Source organism: Jaculus jaculus, chromosome 10 (genome assembly GCF_020740685.1).
Source record: "Jaculus jaculus isolate mJacJac1 chromosome 10, mJacJac1.mat.Y.cur, whole genome shotgun sequence".
Taxonomy (NCBI): Eukaryota; Metazoa; Chordata; class Mammalia; order Rodentia; family Dipodidae; genus Jaculus; species Jaculus jaculus.
Window position 1 is genome coordinate 64,712,729 of NC_059111.1, and position 19,068 is coordinate 64,731,796.

The following is a 19,068-nucleotide window of genomic DNA, read 5'->3' on the forward strand; positions in this document are numbered from 1 at the left end:
ATAGTGATAATTTGATCTCTTCCTTTCCAATTTGTATTCTTTTATGAGGGTCTCTTGCCTTTTTGTTATAGCTAAGACTTCCAGTACAATATTAAATAAAAGTGAGGAAAGTGGACACTCTTGTTTTGTTCCTGATTTTAGTGGAAAAGCTTCGAGTCTTTCACCATTTAGTATTATGTTGGCTGTATGTTTGTCATAAATAGCTTTTATTATGTTGAGATATGTTCCTTGTAGTCCCAGTTTCTGTAATACTTTTACCATGAAAGGCTGTTGGATTTTGTCAAATGCCTTTTTGGCATCTATTGAGATGATCATGTGATTTTTGTCCTTCAGACCATTTGTATGTTGTATTAGATTTATTGATTTGCATATGTTGAACCATTCCTGCATCCCTGGGATAAAGCTAACTTCATTGGGGTGAATAATCTTTTTGATATATTATTGTATTCTCTTTGCTAATATTTTGTACAGAATTTTTGCATCTATGTTCATGAGGGAAATTGGTCTGTAATTTTCTTTTTTTGTTTTGTCTTTGCCTGGTTTTGGTATGAGGGTGATGCTGGTTTAATAAAAGTAGTTGAGTAGATTTCCTTCCTTTTCTATTTTATGAAAAAGTTTGAGAAGCATTCATTTTAGTTCTTCCATGAAGATCTGGTAAAATTAGCCAGTGAATCCATCTGGACCTGGGCTCTTTTTTGTTGGGAGACTTTTTATAAATGCTTGGATCTCTGTATTGGTTATAGGTCTGTTTAAGTGGTTTATTTCATCTTGATTTAATTTTGGTAGGTCATATAACTCAAGGAAATCACCAATTTCTTTTAGATTTTCAAACTTAGAGGAATATATATTCTTAAAGTATGTCCTCATAATTGTCTGCATTTCTTTGGTATCTGTTGTAATGGTGTCTTTTCATCTCTAATTTTATTATTTTTTGTCTCTGCTCTCTTTCCTCTGGTCAGATTTGCTAAGGGTTTATCAATCTTGTTTATCCTTTCAAAGAACCAACTCTTGTTTCAGTGATTCTTTGGATTGTTTTTTGCAGTTTCTATTTCATTAATTTCTGCCCTAATCTTTATGATTTCTTCTCGTCTACTGCCTTTTGGTTTGCCTTATTCTTATTTTTCCAAGGCCTTAAGGTGGAGCATTAAATTGTTTATTTGTAACTCTCTAATTTCTTAATATAGGCACTTAGAGCTATAAATTTCCTTTTAGGACTGCCTTCATTGTGTCCCAAAGGTTTTGGTATGTTCTATTATCATCATCATTTGATTCTATGAATTTATTGATTTCCTTGTTGATTTCTTCAATGATCCACTGATCATTAATAGTGTACTGTTTAGTCTCCATAAATTTCTGTATGCTCTGTAGCTTTTCGTGTTGCTGATTTGCAGTTTAATCCCATTGTGGTCAGTTTAGAATACAAGGGATTATTTCAATTTTCCTATAATTGTGGAGATTTGCTTTGGGTCCTAATATATGGTCTGTTTTAGAGAATGTTCCATGTGATGTTGAGAAAAATGTATATTCTGCTGCATTTGGAGGGAGTGTTCTGTAGATATCTGTTAGGTCCATTTATTCCATGACATCATTCAATTCAGATGTCTCTCTTTATTTTTTGCTGAGATGACCTGTCAATTGGTGAGTGTGGGGTACTGAAGTCTCCCACTACAATTGCATTGGATGTTATCTATGACTTTTATATCTAATGGTGTTTGTTTGATGAAACAGGGAGCCCCATGTTAGGTGCACATATGTTTAGGATTATAAAGTCCTCCTGCTGTAGTGTTCCTTTAATCAGTATAAAATGACCTTCTTTATCTGTCCTCACTAACGTTGGTTTGAAGTCTGTCCTGTCGATATTAGGATAGCAACCCCTGCTTGTTTCCTAGGCCCATTTGCTTGAAATACCATTTTCCATCCTTTTTTCCCAAGGTGGTGTCTACCTTTTATTGAGAGATGAGTTTCCTGGAGGCAACAAATGGCAGGATACTGCCTTTTCATCCAGTCTGCAAGCCTGTGTCTTTTGGATGGCACATTGAGGCCATTGTTATTAAGAGTTATTATTGAAAGGTATGCATTTATTCTCGCCGTTTTCTTATTTTGTAGTGTTTCCTATTTTCCCTTTATTCATTTGTTTTAACTTATTTGAGTGTGGTTTATTTTTTCCTATTTCCTCCTGTGTGTGTTTAGCTTTCTTTTTAGCATTAAGAATTCTTTCAAGTATTTTCTGTAGAGCTGGTTTAGTTGTCATAAATTCCTTTAGCTTGTTTTGTTGTAGAATATCTTTATTTCTCCATCAATTTGGTTAGATAGCTTTGCAGGATAATGTAATCTTGGTTAAAAGTTGTTATCTTTCAGAACTTGGAATACATAATTTCAAGCCCGATGGCTTTTTAAGTTTGTGTTGAGTAATCAGTTATTCTGATGGGCTTGTCTTTGTAGGTGACTTCTTTTTTTCTCTCTTACTGCTTTCAATATATTTTCATTGGTTTGCTTGGTTAGTAGTTTAGTTATAACATGGTAAGGAGAAGTTATTTCCAGGTTTTGTCTGTTTGGTGTTCTAAAAGCTTCTTTTATATGCATTGGCATTTCTTTCCCAATTTGAGGAAAATTTTCTTCTATGATTTTTATTGAAAATACCTACTAAGCTTCTGGATTAAAATTCTTCTCCTTCTATTATATGTTTAATTCTTATGTTTGATCTTATCATAGTGTCCATGATGTCTTGAAATTCACATTTATATCTTCCTATTAGCTTGTCTTTTTCTTTATTGGACTGTATTAGGTCTGCTACCTGGTCTTCTAGTTTAGATATTCTGTTCTCTCCTTCATTCATTTTTCTGGTGAGCCTCCCCCCAGAGGTTTTTATTTCACTGATTGTATTCTTCAGAGGTACGATTCTGCCTGATTGTTCTTCTATTTCCTTACTCATGGCTTGTAATGACCTTCTTATTTCATTAAGCTGGTTTCCTGTGTTCTCACTAAGTAGTTTGTTTTCTTTTTTAATTCCTTTGTTTTCTTCTTTGACTCTCTTCATTACTTCTTTGATTGCTTTGAATGTATATATCATCATTTTTTTTGAAATCTTTGTCAGGGATTTCATCTAAAACAGTCTCATTGGTAATCATTTCTGATGGATTTATAATTTTTTTTTAATGTTTCTGATGCTTCATTACTGCACTTTTATTTGGTGAAGCAACCAAGCTCACACTATCTCTAAGAAACACAACAAACAAGCTGAGAAAGTCTTCTATAGTAAAGAAAAACCTGGTCTGCTAAGATTGACTAACAGGGTTAGATTTCTGACACAAAATCACAACTGTTCCTATAGCATGTGTGTTAATACAAGTTGATGCCATGAATTTCAGTGCCTGGCCCACTCCAGGAACAAGGGAAACACAAAGCTGTACAATGCCCAGAACCCCAGGAATTATACAAGCCTTCATTTCTCTCCTGCTTGATTGATCTCCGAGATTGTAGGGCAGAGTGCTGCATTAGGACGGCATATAAAGGCATCACCCCCTAACTCAGACAACTGCTCCAGTGAAGACACACAAGGGTAATGGTCTTTTAATATATCCGGCAACTGAGAAGTCTTCTCTTGAAGACGCTGGGAACGTCTCACTGGTGTTAGAAACCTCAGCTCTTTAAATGCAGAATTTATTTTATCATGTTGCATCTTCTTTTTCATACTTTGCAAGCACGGTGTAGTAGATACATTGTATTTGATGACATAGCCTGCTCCAGTCCTGGAGTCAGGGGTTGTAATGTCACTGGTTGGGTCTCTGGTCTTGTCATGTTCCTTTTCACCATCTTGAAACTCCACATTTCTACACTGCTCACTTTCCATTTCTTCCAGCTCTAGACTGACACTTGTATCATCAGTATTGAGTTCTTGGATGTGTTCCTTGGTTGCATTAGCCTCCTCAACGCTTTCTCCAAGATTAACTTTTTCTTGACTCTTTATCGTTAGGATTTCTACAATTGTGTGTCGCATCTCTTCAATAGGCTGAGCCCCTGCCAGAATGGCCTTCTCATAGATTGAAATAATATTTTCAATAGGGCTTGTGATTGGTTCAATTCATACAAAACATATCCAATATTTAACAAGTTTTTGGGCATCTGGAATATTTCTAATCAAGTCGTTCAGTGTACCTAATATTTCATCTTTTGGGCATCCCTGATTAATCAGGTTCAGGCATTCAGAAAATGTTTTGTTGACTTTTTCAGAAAATAATCTTTGTTCATCTTCTTCTGCCATGGTAGTCCAAAAGGACCCAATTGGTTTCTCATTCTGTCCTTCAGACTCAGGCTGGGGAACTACTGAATTAGGAGGCCATTTCAGCACTCTGCCTTTGCTAGTTCTCCACTCATTCAGACGAGCTTTTCTCTCTTCTGCAGTTTCTTTGAGCTGAGGTGATACGACAGTATTTGCTCTTGCTATACTGCGCTGGTCAGTGGTTTTGAACTTTTGTATTGGTTTGGAATGAGAAGATGAAGCAGTCTTTGCTGCAACTTTGGATGATATACTTCTTGATAGTGTCTTATCTCTTTTTATATCCTGAGAACTGGTCTCCACAGTAGATGAGACTGTTTTTGGTTGTAATAATTCTTTTGCATGTAGCTCTTTTCTGATTGTAACAGTGCTGGGGATCCTGGCGAAGCCTCGCTTTGAGACGCTCTGGGTGTCACTGTGGTGGCTTCTAATGGGAGGTTCCACACGTGCGTTGCTCTGCGATGCAGTGCTCACAGATTTAGTGCTCGCGACTTTTGCAGAAGCTGCCATATTTGAGGTTCCAGCGCTGCCAGCGCTTAGAGGTTGAGGCTTTGTGGCTTTAGAGCAAGGAGCTGAAAGTTTCTTCATTGTTGCAGAACTCTCATCTTTGATTTGTAGAGGTTTTCGAAATGAATTGATCTTAGATTGCACAATTTGGCCACGATAACATCCAAGCACAGGTTTCTTGGGCAAGTTAGCATCTTGCTTTGGGTTTTCTGCAGTCGTGAGTTTCTTTTTATTATTGTTTTTAAGGTGAAATGCCCTGCTTAATGTCATATTTTGACTTTGGGAATGATCTTTAATTGTTAACTGAGTTTGATTATCATCTTCAAAATTAGGTATTTCAGTTGCTGTATCTGAATTGCTTAACTCATTAGGTTTTAAAGGGATACAGTTTTTTTCTATTATATTATTTTTGCTGTCTGTAGGTCTTTTCACATTTTCTTTATCAGCCATTTTCATTTTGAGTTTCAGAACTTTTCTCCCTTCTTGAACCTGATTTTCAAATGCCATCGTTTTCTGGCCTCTACTGGATATCTCATTTTCCTGTTTGTATGCAAACATGGTTTTTCGTCTTAATAGATGTTCCTTGAGTTTTTGTCTTCTTTGTTCCTTGAACACAGACTGGGCTCTCTGAGACGGGGGCAGCTGCAGGTCCCGGGGTATGGTCGGGGAGCTCATGGCAGCCTGGGGGTCCGGGCCTGGAAGTGCTCGCACAGACGCTCGCCGTGGCCCGCCACCACCTTCAACTGCCTATAATTTTTGTTGGGATTATGTTGTCTTGATTCTTTTTTCTCAATTTTTATTAACATTTTCCATGATTATAAAATATCCCATGGTAATACCCTCCCTCCCCCCACTTTCCCCTTTGAAATTCCATTATCCATCATATCCCCTCCCTATCTCAATCAGTGTCTCTTTTATTTTGATGTCATGATCTTTTCCTCTTATGATGGTCTTGTGTAGGTAGTGTCAAGCACTGTGAGGTCCTGGATTTCAAGGCCATTTTATGTCTGGAGGGGGCACGTTGTAAGGAGCCCTACCCTTCCTTTGGCTCTTACATGCTTTCCGCCACCTCTTCTGCATTAGATCCTGAGCCTTGGAAGGTATGATCGAGATGTTACTCAGTACTCCAGGCACTTCTTTCTAGCACTATGATACCTTCTGAGTTGTTCCAAGGTCACTGCCATCTGAAAAGAGAAGATTCTCTGCCCAAAGTGAGAGTAGCATTAATATAAGGGCATGAATATTAAGAAGAATGCTTACTGGCCAGTTTGATAAGCATAGTATATACATTTATCCAGACATCAGCAGATGTTACACCCCTAGAGCTCATGACTATCCCTGTTTTAAGTTTTTAGTATCAGGGATGTATTCCCTCCCATGTAGTGGGCCTCCAGTCCAATTGGAGGGCAGTTAGTTTCCACCATGACAGACATGCCACTATTGCACCCATTGGCTCATTTGGCCTGGCTGGCCAATTATAAGGCTTGCAGTATCTATTGTTGAGTATCTCCACTTGTGGTATCTCTTTCTCCTATTGAACTGCATGTAGAATGGCTTCTTCCAGATTTCTGTCAGCAGGTCTACATGGAGGAGGTTATCAGCTCAGTTCCAGCATGACTTCTCAGTGGTCTTGCAGCCCAAGTATGTGTAGTCTTCAGCCATAGGGTCCTTCCTGGTGGGAAACCAAGGGCCTTGGCAATGTCCTCTAATGTTTTGGGGACATCAGGGACCTCCCTGTCCAAAAACTCACTGGAGGTATCCTATATCTGGTACTGAACATTTTCTAACAGAGATCTATGGCTCCTGAGTGTTCCACTATCCAAAACTAGAGTATTCCATATGGTTTATTTGTATCCTCTTAGATTTTGATTATCCCTCCCTCCAACTTTCCTTTACTCAATCTCTTCCCCTGACCTCAGTTTGGGCCTTTTCATCCCCATTCTACTTACATATATACAATACCAACCTAATAAGTACCCTCCTCCCTTCCTTTCTCTTCCCTTTATATCTCCTTTTTAACTTACTGGCCTATGCTACTGAGTTTTTTCCTTCTCACACAGAAGCCCAATCATCTGTTGCTAGGATTCACATTTGAGAGAGAACAAGTGGCACTTGGCTTTCTTGGCCTGGGTTACCTCACTTAGTATAATCTTTTCCAGATCCATCCATTTTCCTGCAAATTTCATAACTTCATTTTTCTTTACCGCTGAGTAGAACTCCATTGTATAAATGTGCCATATCTTCATTATCCACTCATCAGTTGAGGGACATCTAGGCTGGTTCCATTTCCCAGCTATTATGAATTGAGTGGCAAAAAACATGGTTGACAATGTACTTCTAAGGAAATGGGATGAGTCCTTAGGATATATGCCTAGAAGTGCTATAGCTGGGTCATATGGTAGATCAATTTTTAGCTGTCTTAGGAATCTCCACACTGATTTTTCCACAATGGCTGGACCAAATTGCATTCCCACAAATAATGTAGAAGGGTTCCTCTTTTTCCATATCCCTGCCGGCATTTATAATCATTCATTTTCATGATGGTAGCCAATCTGACAGGAGTGAGATGGAATATCAATGTAGTTTTAATCTGCATTTCCCTGATGACTAGGGATGTAGAACATTTTTTTAGATACTTACATGCCATCTGGATTTCTTCTTTTGAGAACTCTCTACTTAGCTCCATAGCCCAATTTTTAATTTGCTTGTTTGATTTCTTATTATTTAACTTTTTGAGTTCTTTATATATCCTAGATATTAATCCTCCATCAGATATATAGCTGGCAAAGATTTTTTCCCATTCTGTAGGGTGCCTCTTTGCTTTATTCACAGTGTCCTTTGCAGTACAAAATCTTTGTAATTTCATGAAGTCCCAGTGGTTAATCTGTGGTTTTCTTGCCTGAGCAATTGGGGTTATATTCAGAAAGTCTTTGCCAAGACAAATGTGTTGAAGGGTGTCCCTTACTTTTTCCTCTAGCAACTTCAGAATTTCAGGTCTGATATTAAGGTCTTTAGCCCATTTTAACTTAATTCTTGTGCATGGAGAGAGAGAGGAATCTACTTTCATCCTTCTACAGATACATATCCAGTTTTCCCAGCACCATTTGATGAAGAAGCTGTCTTTTCTCCAATGAGTATTTTTAGCATTTTTAATGAATATCAGGTGGCTATAGCTACCTGGACTTATATCTGGGTCCTCTGTTCTGTTCCATTGATCTACATGTCTGCTTTTGTGCCAGTACCATGCTGTTTTTGTTACTATGGCTCTGCAGTATAGGTTAAAATCAGGTATGGTGATATCACCCACCTTATTTTTGTTGCTGAGTATTATTTTAGATATTTGAGGATATTTGTGATTCTAAATGAATGTTTGGATTGTTTTTTCTATTTCCATGAAGAATGCCATTGGAATTTTGATGGGGATTGCATTAAATGTGTAGATTTCTTTTGGTAAGATTGCCATTTTCACAAAATTGATTCTTCCAATCCAGGAACAAGAGTTTTTCCATTTCCTAGTGTCTTCTGCAATTTCTTGTTTGAGTGTTTTATAGTTTTCATTGTAGAGATCCTTTACTTCCTTGGTTAGGTTTATTCCAAGGTACTTTATTTTCTTTGATGCAATTGTGAATGGGAGTGATTCTCTGATTTCATCCTCTGTGTGTTTTCTGTTAGCATATATGAAGGCTACTGATTTCTGTGTATTTATTTTGTATCCTGCTACATGGGTGTAGGTGTTTATCAGTTCTAACAGTTTGCTGGTAGAGTCGTTAGGGTCTTTTATATATAGAATCATGTCATCTGCAAATAGTGATAACTTGATTTCTTCCTTTCCAATTTGTATTGCTTTTATGTGTGTCTCCTGCCTTATTGCTATGGCTAAGACTTCCAGTACTATATTAAATAAAAGTGGGGACAGTGGATACCCTTGTCTTGTCCCTGATTTTAGGGGAAAGGCTTCTAGTTTTTCCCCATTTAGTAATATGTTGGCTGTAGGCTTGTCATAAATAGCCTTTATTATATTGAGATATGTTCCTTCTATTCTCAGTCTCTGTAGGACTTTTATCATGAAGGGATGCTGGATTTTTGTCAAATGCTTTTTCTGCATCTAATGAGATGATCATGTAATTGTTGTCCTTCAGTCCATTTATATAATGTATTATATTTATTGATTTGCATATATTAAACCATCCTTGCATCTCTGGGATAAAGCCTACTTGGTTGGGGTCAATGGTTTTTCTGATATATTCTTGTATTCTGTTTGCCAATATTTTGTTGAGAATTTTTGCATCTATGTTCATGAGGGAGATTGGTCTGTAATTTTCTTTTTTGGTTCTATCTTTGCCTGGTTTTGGTGATGCTGGCTTCATAGAAGAAGTTTGGTAGGATTTCTTCTTTTTCTGTTTCATGGAAAAGTTTAAGAAGCAATGGAGTTAGTTCTTTCCTATAGGTCTGGTAAAATTCAGCAGTGAATCCATCTCGGCCTGGACTTTTTTTAGCTGGGGAGTTTTGATATCTGCTTGCATCTCCATGCTTGTTATAGGTCTATTTAAGTGATTAATCTCATCTTGATTTAATTTAGGTAGGTCATATAAATCAAGGAAATCATCCATTTCTTTCAGATTTTCATACTTAGTGGGGTATATGCTTTTATAGTATGTCTCTATGATTTTTTGAATTTCTCTGGCATCTGTTGTGATGTTACCTTTTTCATCTCTAATTTTATTAATTTGTATCTCTTCTCTCTTCCTTTTGGTCAGATTTGCTAAGGGTTTACCAATCTTGTTTATCCTTTTAAAGAACCAACTCTTTGTTTTATTGATTCTTTTGATTGTTTTTTGGGGGAGGGGTTTCTATTTCATTAATTTCTGCATTTATTATTTCTTCCTGTCTACTGATTTTTGGTTTGCTTTGTTCTTCTTTTTCCAAGGCTTTAAGGTGAAGCATTGGGTCATTTACTTGTTACCTTTCTAATTTCTTAATATAGGCACTTAAAGCTATAAATTTACCTTTTAGGACTGCCTTCATTGTGTCCCAGAGATTTTGGTATGTTGTATTTTCATTATCATTTGACTGAATACATTTTTTGATTTCCTTTCTGATTTCATCATTGATCCACTCATCATTTAGTAGTGTGTTGTTTAATTTCCATGATTTTGTGTATGCTCTATAGCCTTTCTTGCTATTAATTTGTAGTTTGTTTCCATTGTGGTCAGAGAGAGTGCAAGGAATTATTTCAATTTTCCTATATTTGTTAAGATTTGCTTTGTGTCCTAATATATGGTCTATTTTAGAGAATGTTCCATGTGCTGCTGAAAAGAATGTATGTTCTGCAGCATTTGGATGAAATGTCCTGAAGATATCTGTTAAGTCCATTCCTTCTATGACCTCATTTAGTCCAGATGCCTCTCTGTTTATTTTTTCCTTGGATGACCTGTCAATTGATGAGAGTGGGGTGTTGAAGTCATTGCCTACAACTGTGTTTGATGTTTTCTGTGACCTTAATTCTAATAGTGTTTATTTGATGAATTTGGGGGCCCCATGTTAGGCGCATATATATTTGGGATTGTAATGTCCTCCTGTTGGAGGGTACCTGTAATTAATATAAAGTGGCCTTCCTTATCTTTCTTAACTAATGTGGAACTGAAGTCTAACTTGTCAGATAGTAGGATAGGAACTCCTGCTTGTATTCTAGGTTCATTTGCTTGAAACACTGGTTTCCAACTTTTCACCCTAAGATAGTGTCCATCCTTTGTAGAAAGGTGGATTTTTTGGAGGCAACAGATTGAAGGATCCTGCTTTTTAACCCAGTCTGCAAACCTATTCCTTTTGGTTGGGGCATTGAGGCCGTTGATATTAAGAGATAATATTGAAAGGTGTGTATTCATTTTTGCCATTTTTTGTAGTTCCTCTGGTTTTACCTTTGCTCTCTTGTGTTAACTAGTATTTGAGTATTGTTTATTTTTTTCTGGTTTCTTTTTCTTCAGCATGGAGGATTCTTTCAAGTATTTTCTTCAGAGCTGGTTTTGTCTTCAAATATCCTTTAGCCTGCTTTTGTTGTAGAATGTCCTTATTTCTCCATCTATTTGAATGGATAGCTTTGCAGGATAAAGTAACCTTGGTTCACAGTTGTTATCTTTCAGGACTTGGAATACATCACTCCATGCCCTTTTGGCTTTTAAGGTTTGTGTTGAGTAATCTGCTGTAATCCTGATATGCTTGCCTTTGCAGGTAACTTGATGTTTCTCTCTGACTGCTTTCAATATTTTTTCTCCAATTTGTGTGTTTGGTAGTTTGATTATAATATGGCAAGGAGAGGTTCTTTCCAGGTTTTGTCTGGCTGGTGTTCTAAAGGCTTCCTGTATCTGCATTGGCACCTCTTTCCCAGTTTGGGGGAAGTTTTCATCTATGATTTTGTTGAAGATACCTACTATGCCTTTGGAGTGAAATTCTTCTACTAAGCCCTGAATTCTTATGTTTGTTCATTTCATAGTGTCTCAAATAACTTGAAATTCCCACTCATACTTTTCTATTAGTTTGTTTTTTTCTTTTTTGGACTGTATTAGATCTGCTATCTGGTCTTCTAGCTTAGATATTCTGTCCTCTTCTTCATCCATTCTACTGGTGAGATTTTCTACAGAGTTTTTTATTTCATTAACTGTTCTACATTGCTAGTAATTCTGACTCGTATTTCTTTGTTTTTTTATTTCCTTATTTATGTCTAGTATTGACCTCTTTATTTCATTAAATTGGTGTCCTGTGTTTTCTTTGATTCCTTTAATTTCCTCTTTCATTCCTTTGATTTCTTTGAACATCTTTATTATCATTCTTTTGAAATCTTTCTCAGGTATTTCCTCTAACTTGTTCTCACTGGAGGTCATTTATGATGCATTAATACTTTTTGGTGGATTTATGTTGTCTTGATTTTTGGTGTTTCTTGTGTTATAATGTATATATTTTTGTATCCTGGATTATTTAATGTTTGGATTTTCTAGTTAAGCTGATGTTATATAACTTTATGGTAGGAGCTTAGGGCACTAGGTGTGGCTCTCAAGACTCACAGTATCTACAAATGTGACCCTATGTGTTGGGTTTGTCTGCTATGAGAGTATTCAAGTAGCCTGGGTGGAACCAAATACAAATAGTTTCTAAAATTTAACTAAATGATGTACACTTTTTTTTTTAATTTTTATTTATTTATTTGAGAGTGACAGACACAGAGAGAAAGACAGATAGAGGGAGAGAGAGAGAATGGGCGCGCCAGGGCTTCCAGCCTCTGCAAACGAACTCCAGATGCGTGCGCCCCCTTGTGCATCTGGCTAACGTGGAACCTGGGGAACCGAGCCTTGAACCGGGGTCCTTAGGCTTCACAGGCAAGCGCTTAACCGCTAAGCCATCTCTCCAGCCCGGATGTACACTTTTAATGAAAAACAGCTAAGAGTATTTATGCAAGAGTAGGTATTATGACAACCAGATCCTCTGTCTGTCCCTTAGGCTGTGTGGTGCCTCACCCACTCCCTTGATCCTGACACCAAGGAGGTTAAGATTTCTGGTCTGTTGAGGGTTCCAAGTCAGCTTGTGACCAGGTGAGAACTTTCCCTGGTGTAATCCCAGTTACCTCTGCCCCTGTTTGGGTCCCACTGTTGGTCAAGTAGGTGTGGCTGGGTCCCTGGACCTCTGCTCTGTTCATTGGAGCTGGGTGCCAGCAGTGGGGGAGGGTAGGCTGCTGATGCTGCTCTAAATTTTCTCGCTGTTCCACATGTTCTTCTACCTTGTGATTTGCTCCTCCGTTGTTCACTGCCACTCTCCCTTCACGTTTCTTGAGTTTGCAGAGAGCTCTGGTGTAAATGGAAAGTCCCCTCAGCTGGCTTTTCCTGTGGCTCAAGCCGAGCCTGGAAGCTGCTGTCCATGGACTTGCCAGAGCTGCTTCTGCTGGCCTATGTGGGCTCTGGATGCTCTGGATCTCTCCTACTTCTCTGCTACTGTTTCAATTTTCTATACACCTCACTTTTTTTGGGGGGGGGCTTTTTCCCCCCTAGGCTGTTTTGGCATGGTACCTATACCACCATCTTAACCAGAAGTCCTCTTGTCTTGATTCTTTGAGTTTATTGTATTATAATGTAGCAACTTTTGCATCCTGAATTGATTTGATTCTTGGGTTTTCTACTTATCTGCAATGTTCTTAGATTTGGCAATCCACCTTTATATACTATCAGGATATGAGTTTCGGGTGCCAGGTGTAGCTCTTGTATCCCAATCCAGTTACAGAAGTAATCCTAGTTGTTGAGTTTGCTTGCTAAGCAAGTATTCCAGCTTACTGGGTGGAACAATTTAATGGCAAATTCTAAACTTCAATTGGGCAATATGCACATTCAATAAAAACCAACACAAAGTATGTAATTTTGGGGATTAAACCGAACAGTCTTATAAAGCCAAAATCCCTAAGGGTATGTATTGTTCTATACCCTTAATCTTGTCAGCTGTTATGTAGAGATTTCTGTTCTGAATTGGGTTCCAGGTCAGCCTGTATCTGGATCAGACCCTGTCCCCAATAATGACAGAAGCAAAAGACAAAGGCCCTACAAAATGAAAGCATCAAAGGTAACAATATTAACCCCCAAATACAGGTTATTTGAAAATGGTAAAGCCAACCCAGAATATAGAATCCATAATCTGCCCTGACATGGAAAGAGAGATTAGCTCTTCCAATGCAGGCCTTTCTACATGGTGGTTTTTTTTTTTTTTTTTTTTTTTTTTTTTTTTTTTTTTGTGTGTGTGTGTGTGTGTGTGTGTGTGTCAGTTGGCATCATTTTCTTTTGGGATGGCTTCCAATCTCAGCAATGCTGGTTGCCCACCTCGATCACTCTGTGTTGTGCTGTGGAGCTGGAGCTCTAATTAGCTGTCCTTGCTGTGCTGTCCTTTTGGGCTAACTGCTAGAGTTTCACAATTCTGATGGTGGATGATGGGAGAGTTCAGACTTCTGGAGTTGCTCTTCCAGTTCCTCCTGTATCCCTTTTAGTAGCTCCTTAGTTCATCTTCAGATTTCTTAATTTTGTAGTAAGGCTGATATTGAAAAATCCCCTTGTTTGGTCTCTGCTGCTGCTTCTTGGCATGCCTGGTGGTGCAGTGCTAGGTGGGTGCACAGATCAAGTAGATGGTGGGCTGCAAGGGCTTCAGTGGGATTCTGGCCCTTTTCTTTTTTCTGTTGGATCTTGGTCTCTTCAGCTTCTCTGCTGTGTCTAATAATAACCTATACTCCTTCACTTTTCAGAAGGGCGTATTTTACTGGGGTTTTGCTTAAATCCTTCCCTATGCTGGTTTGGCATGCACCTATGCCACTGTCTTACCCGGAAGTTCCTAAAAATATCTTTTGTTTATTTATTTGAGTGAGAGAGAGAAAGAGAGAATGGGCATGCTAGGGCCTTTAGCTGCTGCAAATGAACTCCAGACACATGCACACCTTGGGTATCTGGCTTATGTGGGTCCTGGGGAATTGAACCAAAGTCCTTCGGCTTTGTAGGCAAACACCTTCATCATTAATCCATTTCGCCAGCTCTCAGCTTATTTTTTAAAATATTTTCCCTGAGATTACTTCTATTGGGAAGTAGAGTTAGTAGAAGTAGGTTTGCAAGTGTTTGAAGATTATTTTTTAATTTTTTCTGATATCATTCTGTTTTTCCAGATTAGATTAATTCTGCTATGACCAGGAACATCCATTTTATGATCTCAATTACTTTAAAGTTCCTAAAGTTTATTTTCTAACTCAATATGGTGTCTCTGGCTTTCCTATGCATTTGATTCTATTGTTCTCTCTCTTAACTGCTGTGTCTAGATCAGTGAGATTTAAGGTCATTATTGATATTTCTTGACGTATCTCTGATATTTCACTTTTTGCTTTATTATTATTAGGATATATTTGTCTTAGAAAATAACTTTAACATATGCTGAGAAACATATTAGACATTGTTTTAGTTTTTTTTTTTCAAGGGAGGGTCTCACTCTGATCCAGGCTGACCTGGAATTAACTCTGTAGTCTCAGGGTGGCCTTGAACTCATGGCAATTCTCCTACCTCTGCCTGCTGAGTGCTGGTATTAAAGGCGTGCACCATCACGCTCGGCTGCTACATTGTTTTAGTTTTTAACTGTCAAATGGAACTTTTAAAAATCAAGAGGAAAAGTGTTTCATTGAACTTATTCCCATATTTACTCTTAGGGTGTTCTTTCTTCATCTCTGATGCTTTTATGGCATTTTCTTAGCTGTGTGTCTTTCCTAGTTCCTCAAACATATTAATTCTTATCATTCCTGAATGATATTTTTACTGGATATAGAATTCTCACATGCGTTTTCTTTCATACTTGAAAAATTTTATACAATTTCCTTTGATCTATATGATTTGTGCAGAGTGATCTCTTATATTACAGGCAAATACCTCCATATATCTACCCTTTTTGGGATGTGTGTGTGTGTATATATATGTGTGTGTGTGTGTTAATTTTCAGGATTTTTTTTTTTTTTTTGAGACTAGTTTTAAGTCTATACCCCAGGCTGATCTGGAGTTCTTTGTGTAGTCCAGGCTAGCCTCAAGTTCACAGTAATTTTAATGTCTCAGCTTATCAGGTGCTGGGATCACAGGTATGGGACACTGTGCAGGGCTTCTTTGTACTGAGTTTGTTTTGTTGTTTGTTTGTTTTATGAGGTAGCATCTAATTCTAGTTCAGGTTCACCTGGAATGAGTTTGAGGGTGGCCTCAAACTCACAGCGATCCCCCTACCTCAGCTTCCTGAATGCTGGGACTAAGGGCATGCACCACCATGCCCTGCTTCTGACACATAGAAAGGCATTGGTGCTATGGCTGAAATGCCAGTTAAAGTTATAAAACCTTTGCATTCCGTCTGTTATGTGGATCACAGCACTGCATCCCATGAAGTCAGAACTGGCTAGGCAGTTTGCAGAACATCCTATCTTACTTTGACATGACAAGGTTGTTCCCTTCACTCACTGGGGAGTACCACTTCCCCTTTACTAAAGGAGTGTTATAAATAGGAGTCCTACCAGTCTTCTCAGGCAGAGTCTACAGTGTCCTCTGGACTCTGGGTAGGCTTAGAACTCCCCAAGCCAGTGGCTTTCAAATTCTTGTCTATTATTAGCAAAACAATGAAACATGCACTCACAAACAAGTTATGAAGATTTAATTTTAGAGGGGGTAAAAGTAAGAAAAGCTCTGAGGCTGAGGGGCTTTCCTCTCTCAGCTAGAAATTCCTGTGGCAACTTGGATCAGGTTTTTTTTATAAATTAGGCATCCAATTAAGATGAACTTCATTACTAAGTTCAAATATATATGAAGGATCTAGATTGGCTGTTGGGCCCAGGTGGTGAGAGTAGTCTCAAAAGGGCTCACCCACGGAGTAACAAGTCCAGAAAAGTTAAGGTGGAAGAATTAGGAAGCTGCTTCTTATTGGCCATCTTGGTGAGTCAGACTGAAGTGTTCTAGTCTTTACAGGGTAGGGTGGCATTTATGTGCTTTTGGAAATGGACCCATAAACTGAATATCTGCAATAGAAAGCTCCTGACCTCCATCACAGAGACTTATTTCTGTTGCTGTAAGAAAAGGGTGGAAGTTTGACATTTGGTTGGAAGCCTCTGCTAGGAGTGGTCACTGCTTCCAAGGTCAATGGACTAGTGGAATTCAGAATTTTGTCCAGTATCTGTGGAAGAGCGGTGACTCCTTGCTAACAGAGGGGAGGATGGACAATAGGGGTCTGGCTTCTGGCTCTGCCACTTCAGTGACCTTGTAAGGAGGAGTGGTGTGGTCTTTTTCCTTCAAGAAAAAGTGTTCACTTCAAGAATGTTGGATCTGGGCTGGAGAGATGGCTTAGCGGTTAAACGTTTGCCTGTGAAGCCTAAGGAGGCTCAATTCCCCAGGACCCACGTTAGCCAGATGCACAAGGGGGCGCACGCATCTGTTCATTTGTAGTGGCTGGAAGCCCTGGCGCATCCATTCTCTCTTTCTCTCTGCCTGTTTCTCTCTCTGTCTGTCACTCTCAAATAAATAAGAATAAACAACAACAAAAAAAAAAATAGAAATCCTCTTTAAAAAAAAAAAAAAAGAATGTTGGATCTACCTGTTCCTTGCACTCCAGTGAGAGAAAGCAGACTTTAGTTGTTTTCTGTTGTGACTCTTGGTATTTCTAGGTTGTGGCCTCTAAAAATCAAGCCAGAATTTTCATGAGGCAACAGATAATTCTGGACACTCACACCTTTCAAAGTTGCCCAGATTCCTTGCCATCTTACCTTTTTCTCTCTACTCAGCCTTTTCCTTTCTTCTCTATCCCCCCGTCCCCTTCCTTCCTTCCTTCCTTCCTTCCTTCCTTCCTTCCTTCCTTCCTTCCTTCCTTCCTTCCTTCCTTCCTTCCTTCCTTCCTTCTTTCCTTCCTTCCTTCCTCCCTCCCTCCTTCTGTCTGTCTTTCTTCTTTCTTTCTTTCTTTCTTTCTTTCTTTCTTTCTTTCTTTCTTTCTTTCTTTCTTCTTTCTTTCTTTCTTTCTTTCTTTCTTTCTTTCTTTCTTTCTTTCTTTCTTTCTTTCTTCTTTCTTTCTTCTGTTTGTAGCATACTCCAGAGTTGTAGCCTTTTAACTGCTTTTTAGAAAAATATTGATTGAGTGAGTGATCAAATGAATGAGAGCCCTTCTTGTTATATAGCCCAGGCTGACCTTGAACTAGAGATCCTCATGCCTCAACTTCTCTAAGTGCTGGGATAACACATCTGTAGTTTTTTTTTTTTTTTTTTTTCAAAAGCTGGAGGCCCTGGTGCATCCATTCTCTCTCTCATTCTCAAACAAACAAGCAAATGAATAACTAAATAAAATATTGTTTTTAAATCATGTTTACTGAGGAGAGGATCAAGGCTTTGGGAGATTACAAGTGAGGATAATAGTGGTTGAATTTGATCAAATTAACTTATGTATTAAAATATAGTTAAGCTATGATAATTAATATATGCTGATAATCTTTTAAAAGCATGTTGATTGAGAAAATCAAAACTATAGAGAAATAATTTTTATTTTTAATATGTTATATATTTATTTGAGAGCCACTGCAAATGAATTCCAGATGCATGTGCCACCCTGTGCATCTGGCTTATGTGGGTACTGGGGAATTGAATTAGGCTTTGCAGACAAGTACCTTAGCTGCTAAGCCATCTCTCCAGCCTCATTTTTTTTTTTTTTTTTTTTTGAGATATAGTCTCACTCTAGCCTATGCTGACCTGTAATTCACTAGTAATCGCAGGCTGGCTTCGAATTCACAGTGATCCTCCTGCCTCAGCCTCCTGAGTGCTGGGATTAAAGGCTAGAAATTTTAATTTCAGCAAAAATATGTGCATGAACTAATATAGCATTTTAATAATTCTCTCAGAATTGTCCTTGTTTTATACATATAAAGAAATACCACAGAATAAATGAGCTATGATGGAGTTAATGTCTTTTTTTTTTTTTTTTTTTGGTTTTTTCAAGGTAGGGTCTCACTCTGGCTCAGGCTGACCTGGAATTCACTATGTAGTCTCAGGGTGGCCTCGAACTCTCGGCGATCCTCCTACCTCTGCCTCCCGAGTGCTGGGATTAAAGGCATGTGCCACCACGCCCGGCCCGAGTTAATGTCTTATGAACAATTAACAGTTATAGATTTTGGACATTGTTAATGTGGTTGACTCCATGGTAACAACTGAGATTATACAAGGAAAAAGGAAAGAGAAAGGAAAAAGGGCTTTAGTGGGAGTATAAGAGGAAATTTAGACTACCAGTGACATCTGTGAAACATGGGAATACAGATTTTGAAAGCAACACAGGATCAATATGTCTTCAACTATCATCATAGTTCTAGTCCTCACTTATTTTTACCAATAGAATTAACATAAGAACTTTTAGAAAGAAATTAATTGAGAGACCAATGGGTAGTATAAGGATTTTAACTCAAGTGGGAAATAAGCCCCAGTCTATTTCTTGGCTTAAATTATTAGAAGTGTATGAGTTTAAGACAAATAAAAAATTGCAGTTTAGTAAAAATAAAAATAAAAATAAAAAGCAAATGTCATTCTGACAGGTTTGCAGCATATTAATTGGTTTTACTGTCTTCACAGATGTTTAGTCTTTTGTTATGTCATTAAGAGCATGAATTTAGAGGTTGAATAAAGTGAAAGCTAACGCATAACTTATACTAGAAGGCAAAACTTAATTACCTTAAAATTATAAATCATATTATTTGACCATACACTTGTCTGTGAAACATTTAAGTA

General features: G+C 38.0%; 1 protein-coding gene across 1 annotated transcript; it reads right to left on the reverse strand.

Moving 5' to 3' along the window:
* Positions 1-3,242: 3,242 nt before the first annotated feature.
* Positions 3,243-5,458, reverse strand: LOC101602397 (cytoskeleton-associated protein 2-like). Its single transcript, XM_045160557.1, is given in 1 exon segment — positions 3,243-5,458. A coding segment is annotated over 1 exon segment (2,016 nt). The 3' UTR covers positions 3,243-3,442.
* Positions 5,459-19,068: the final 13,610 nt, after the last annotated feature.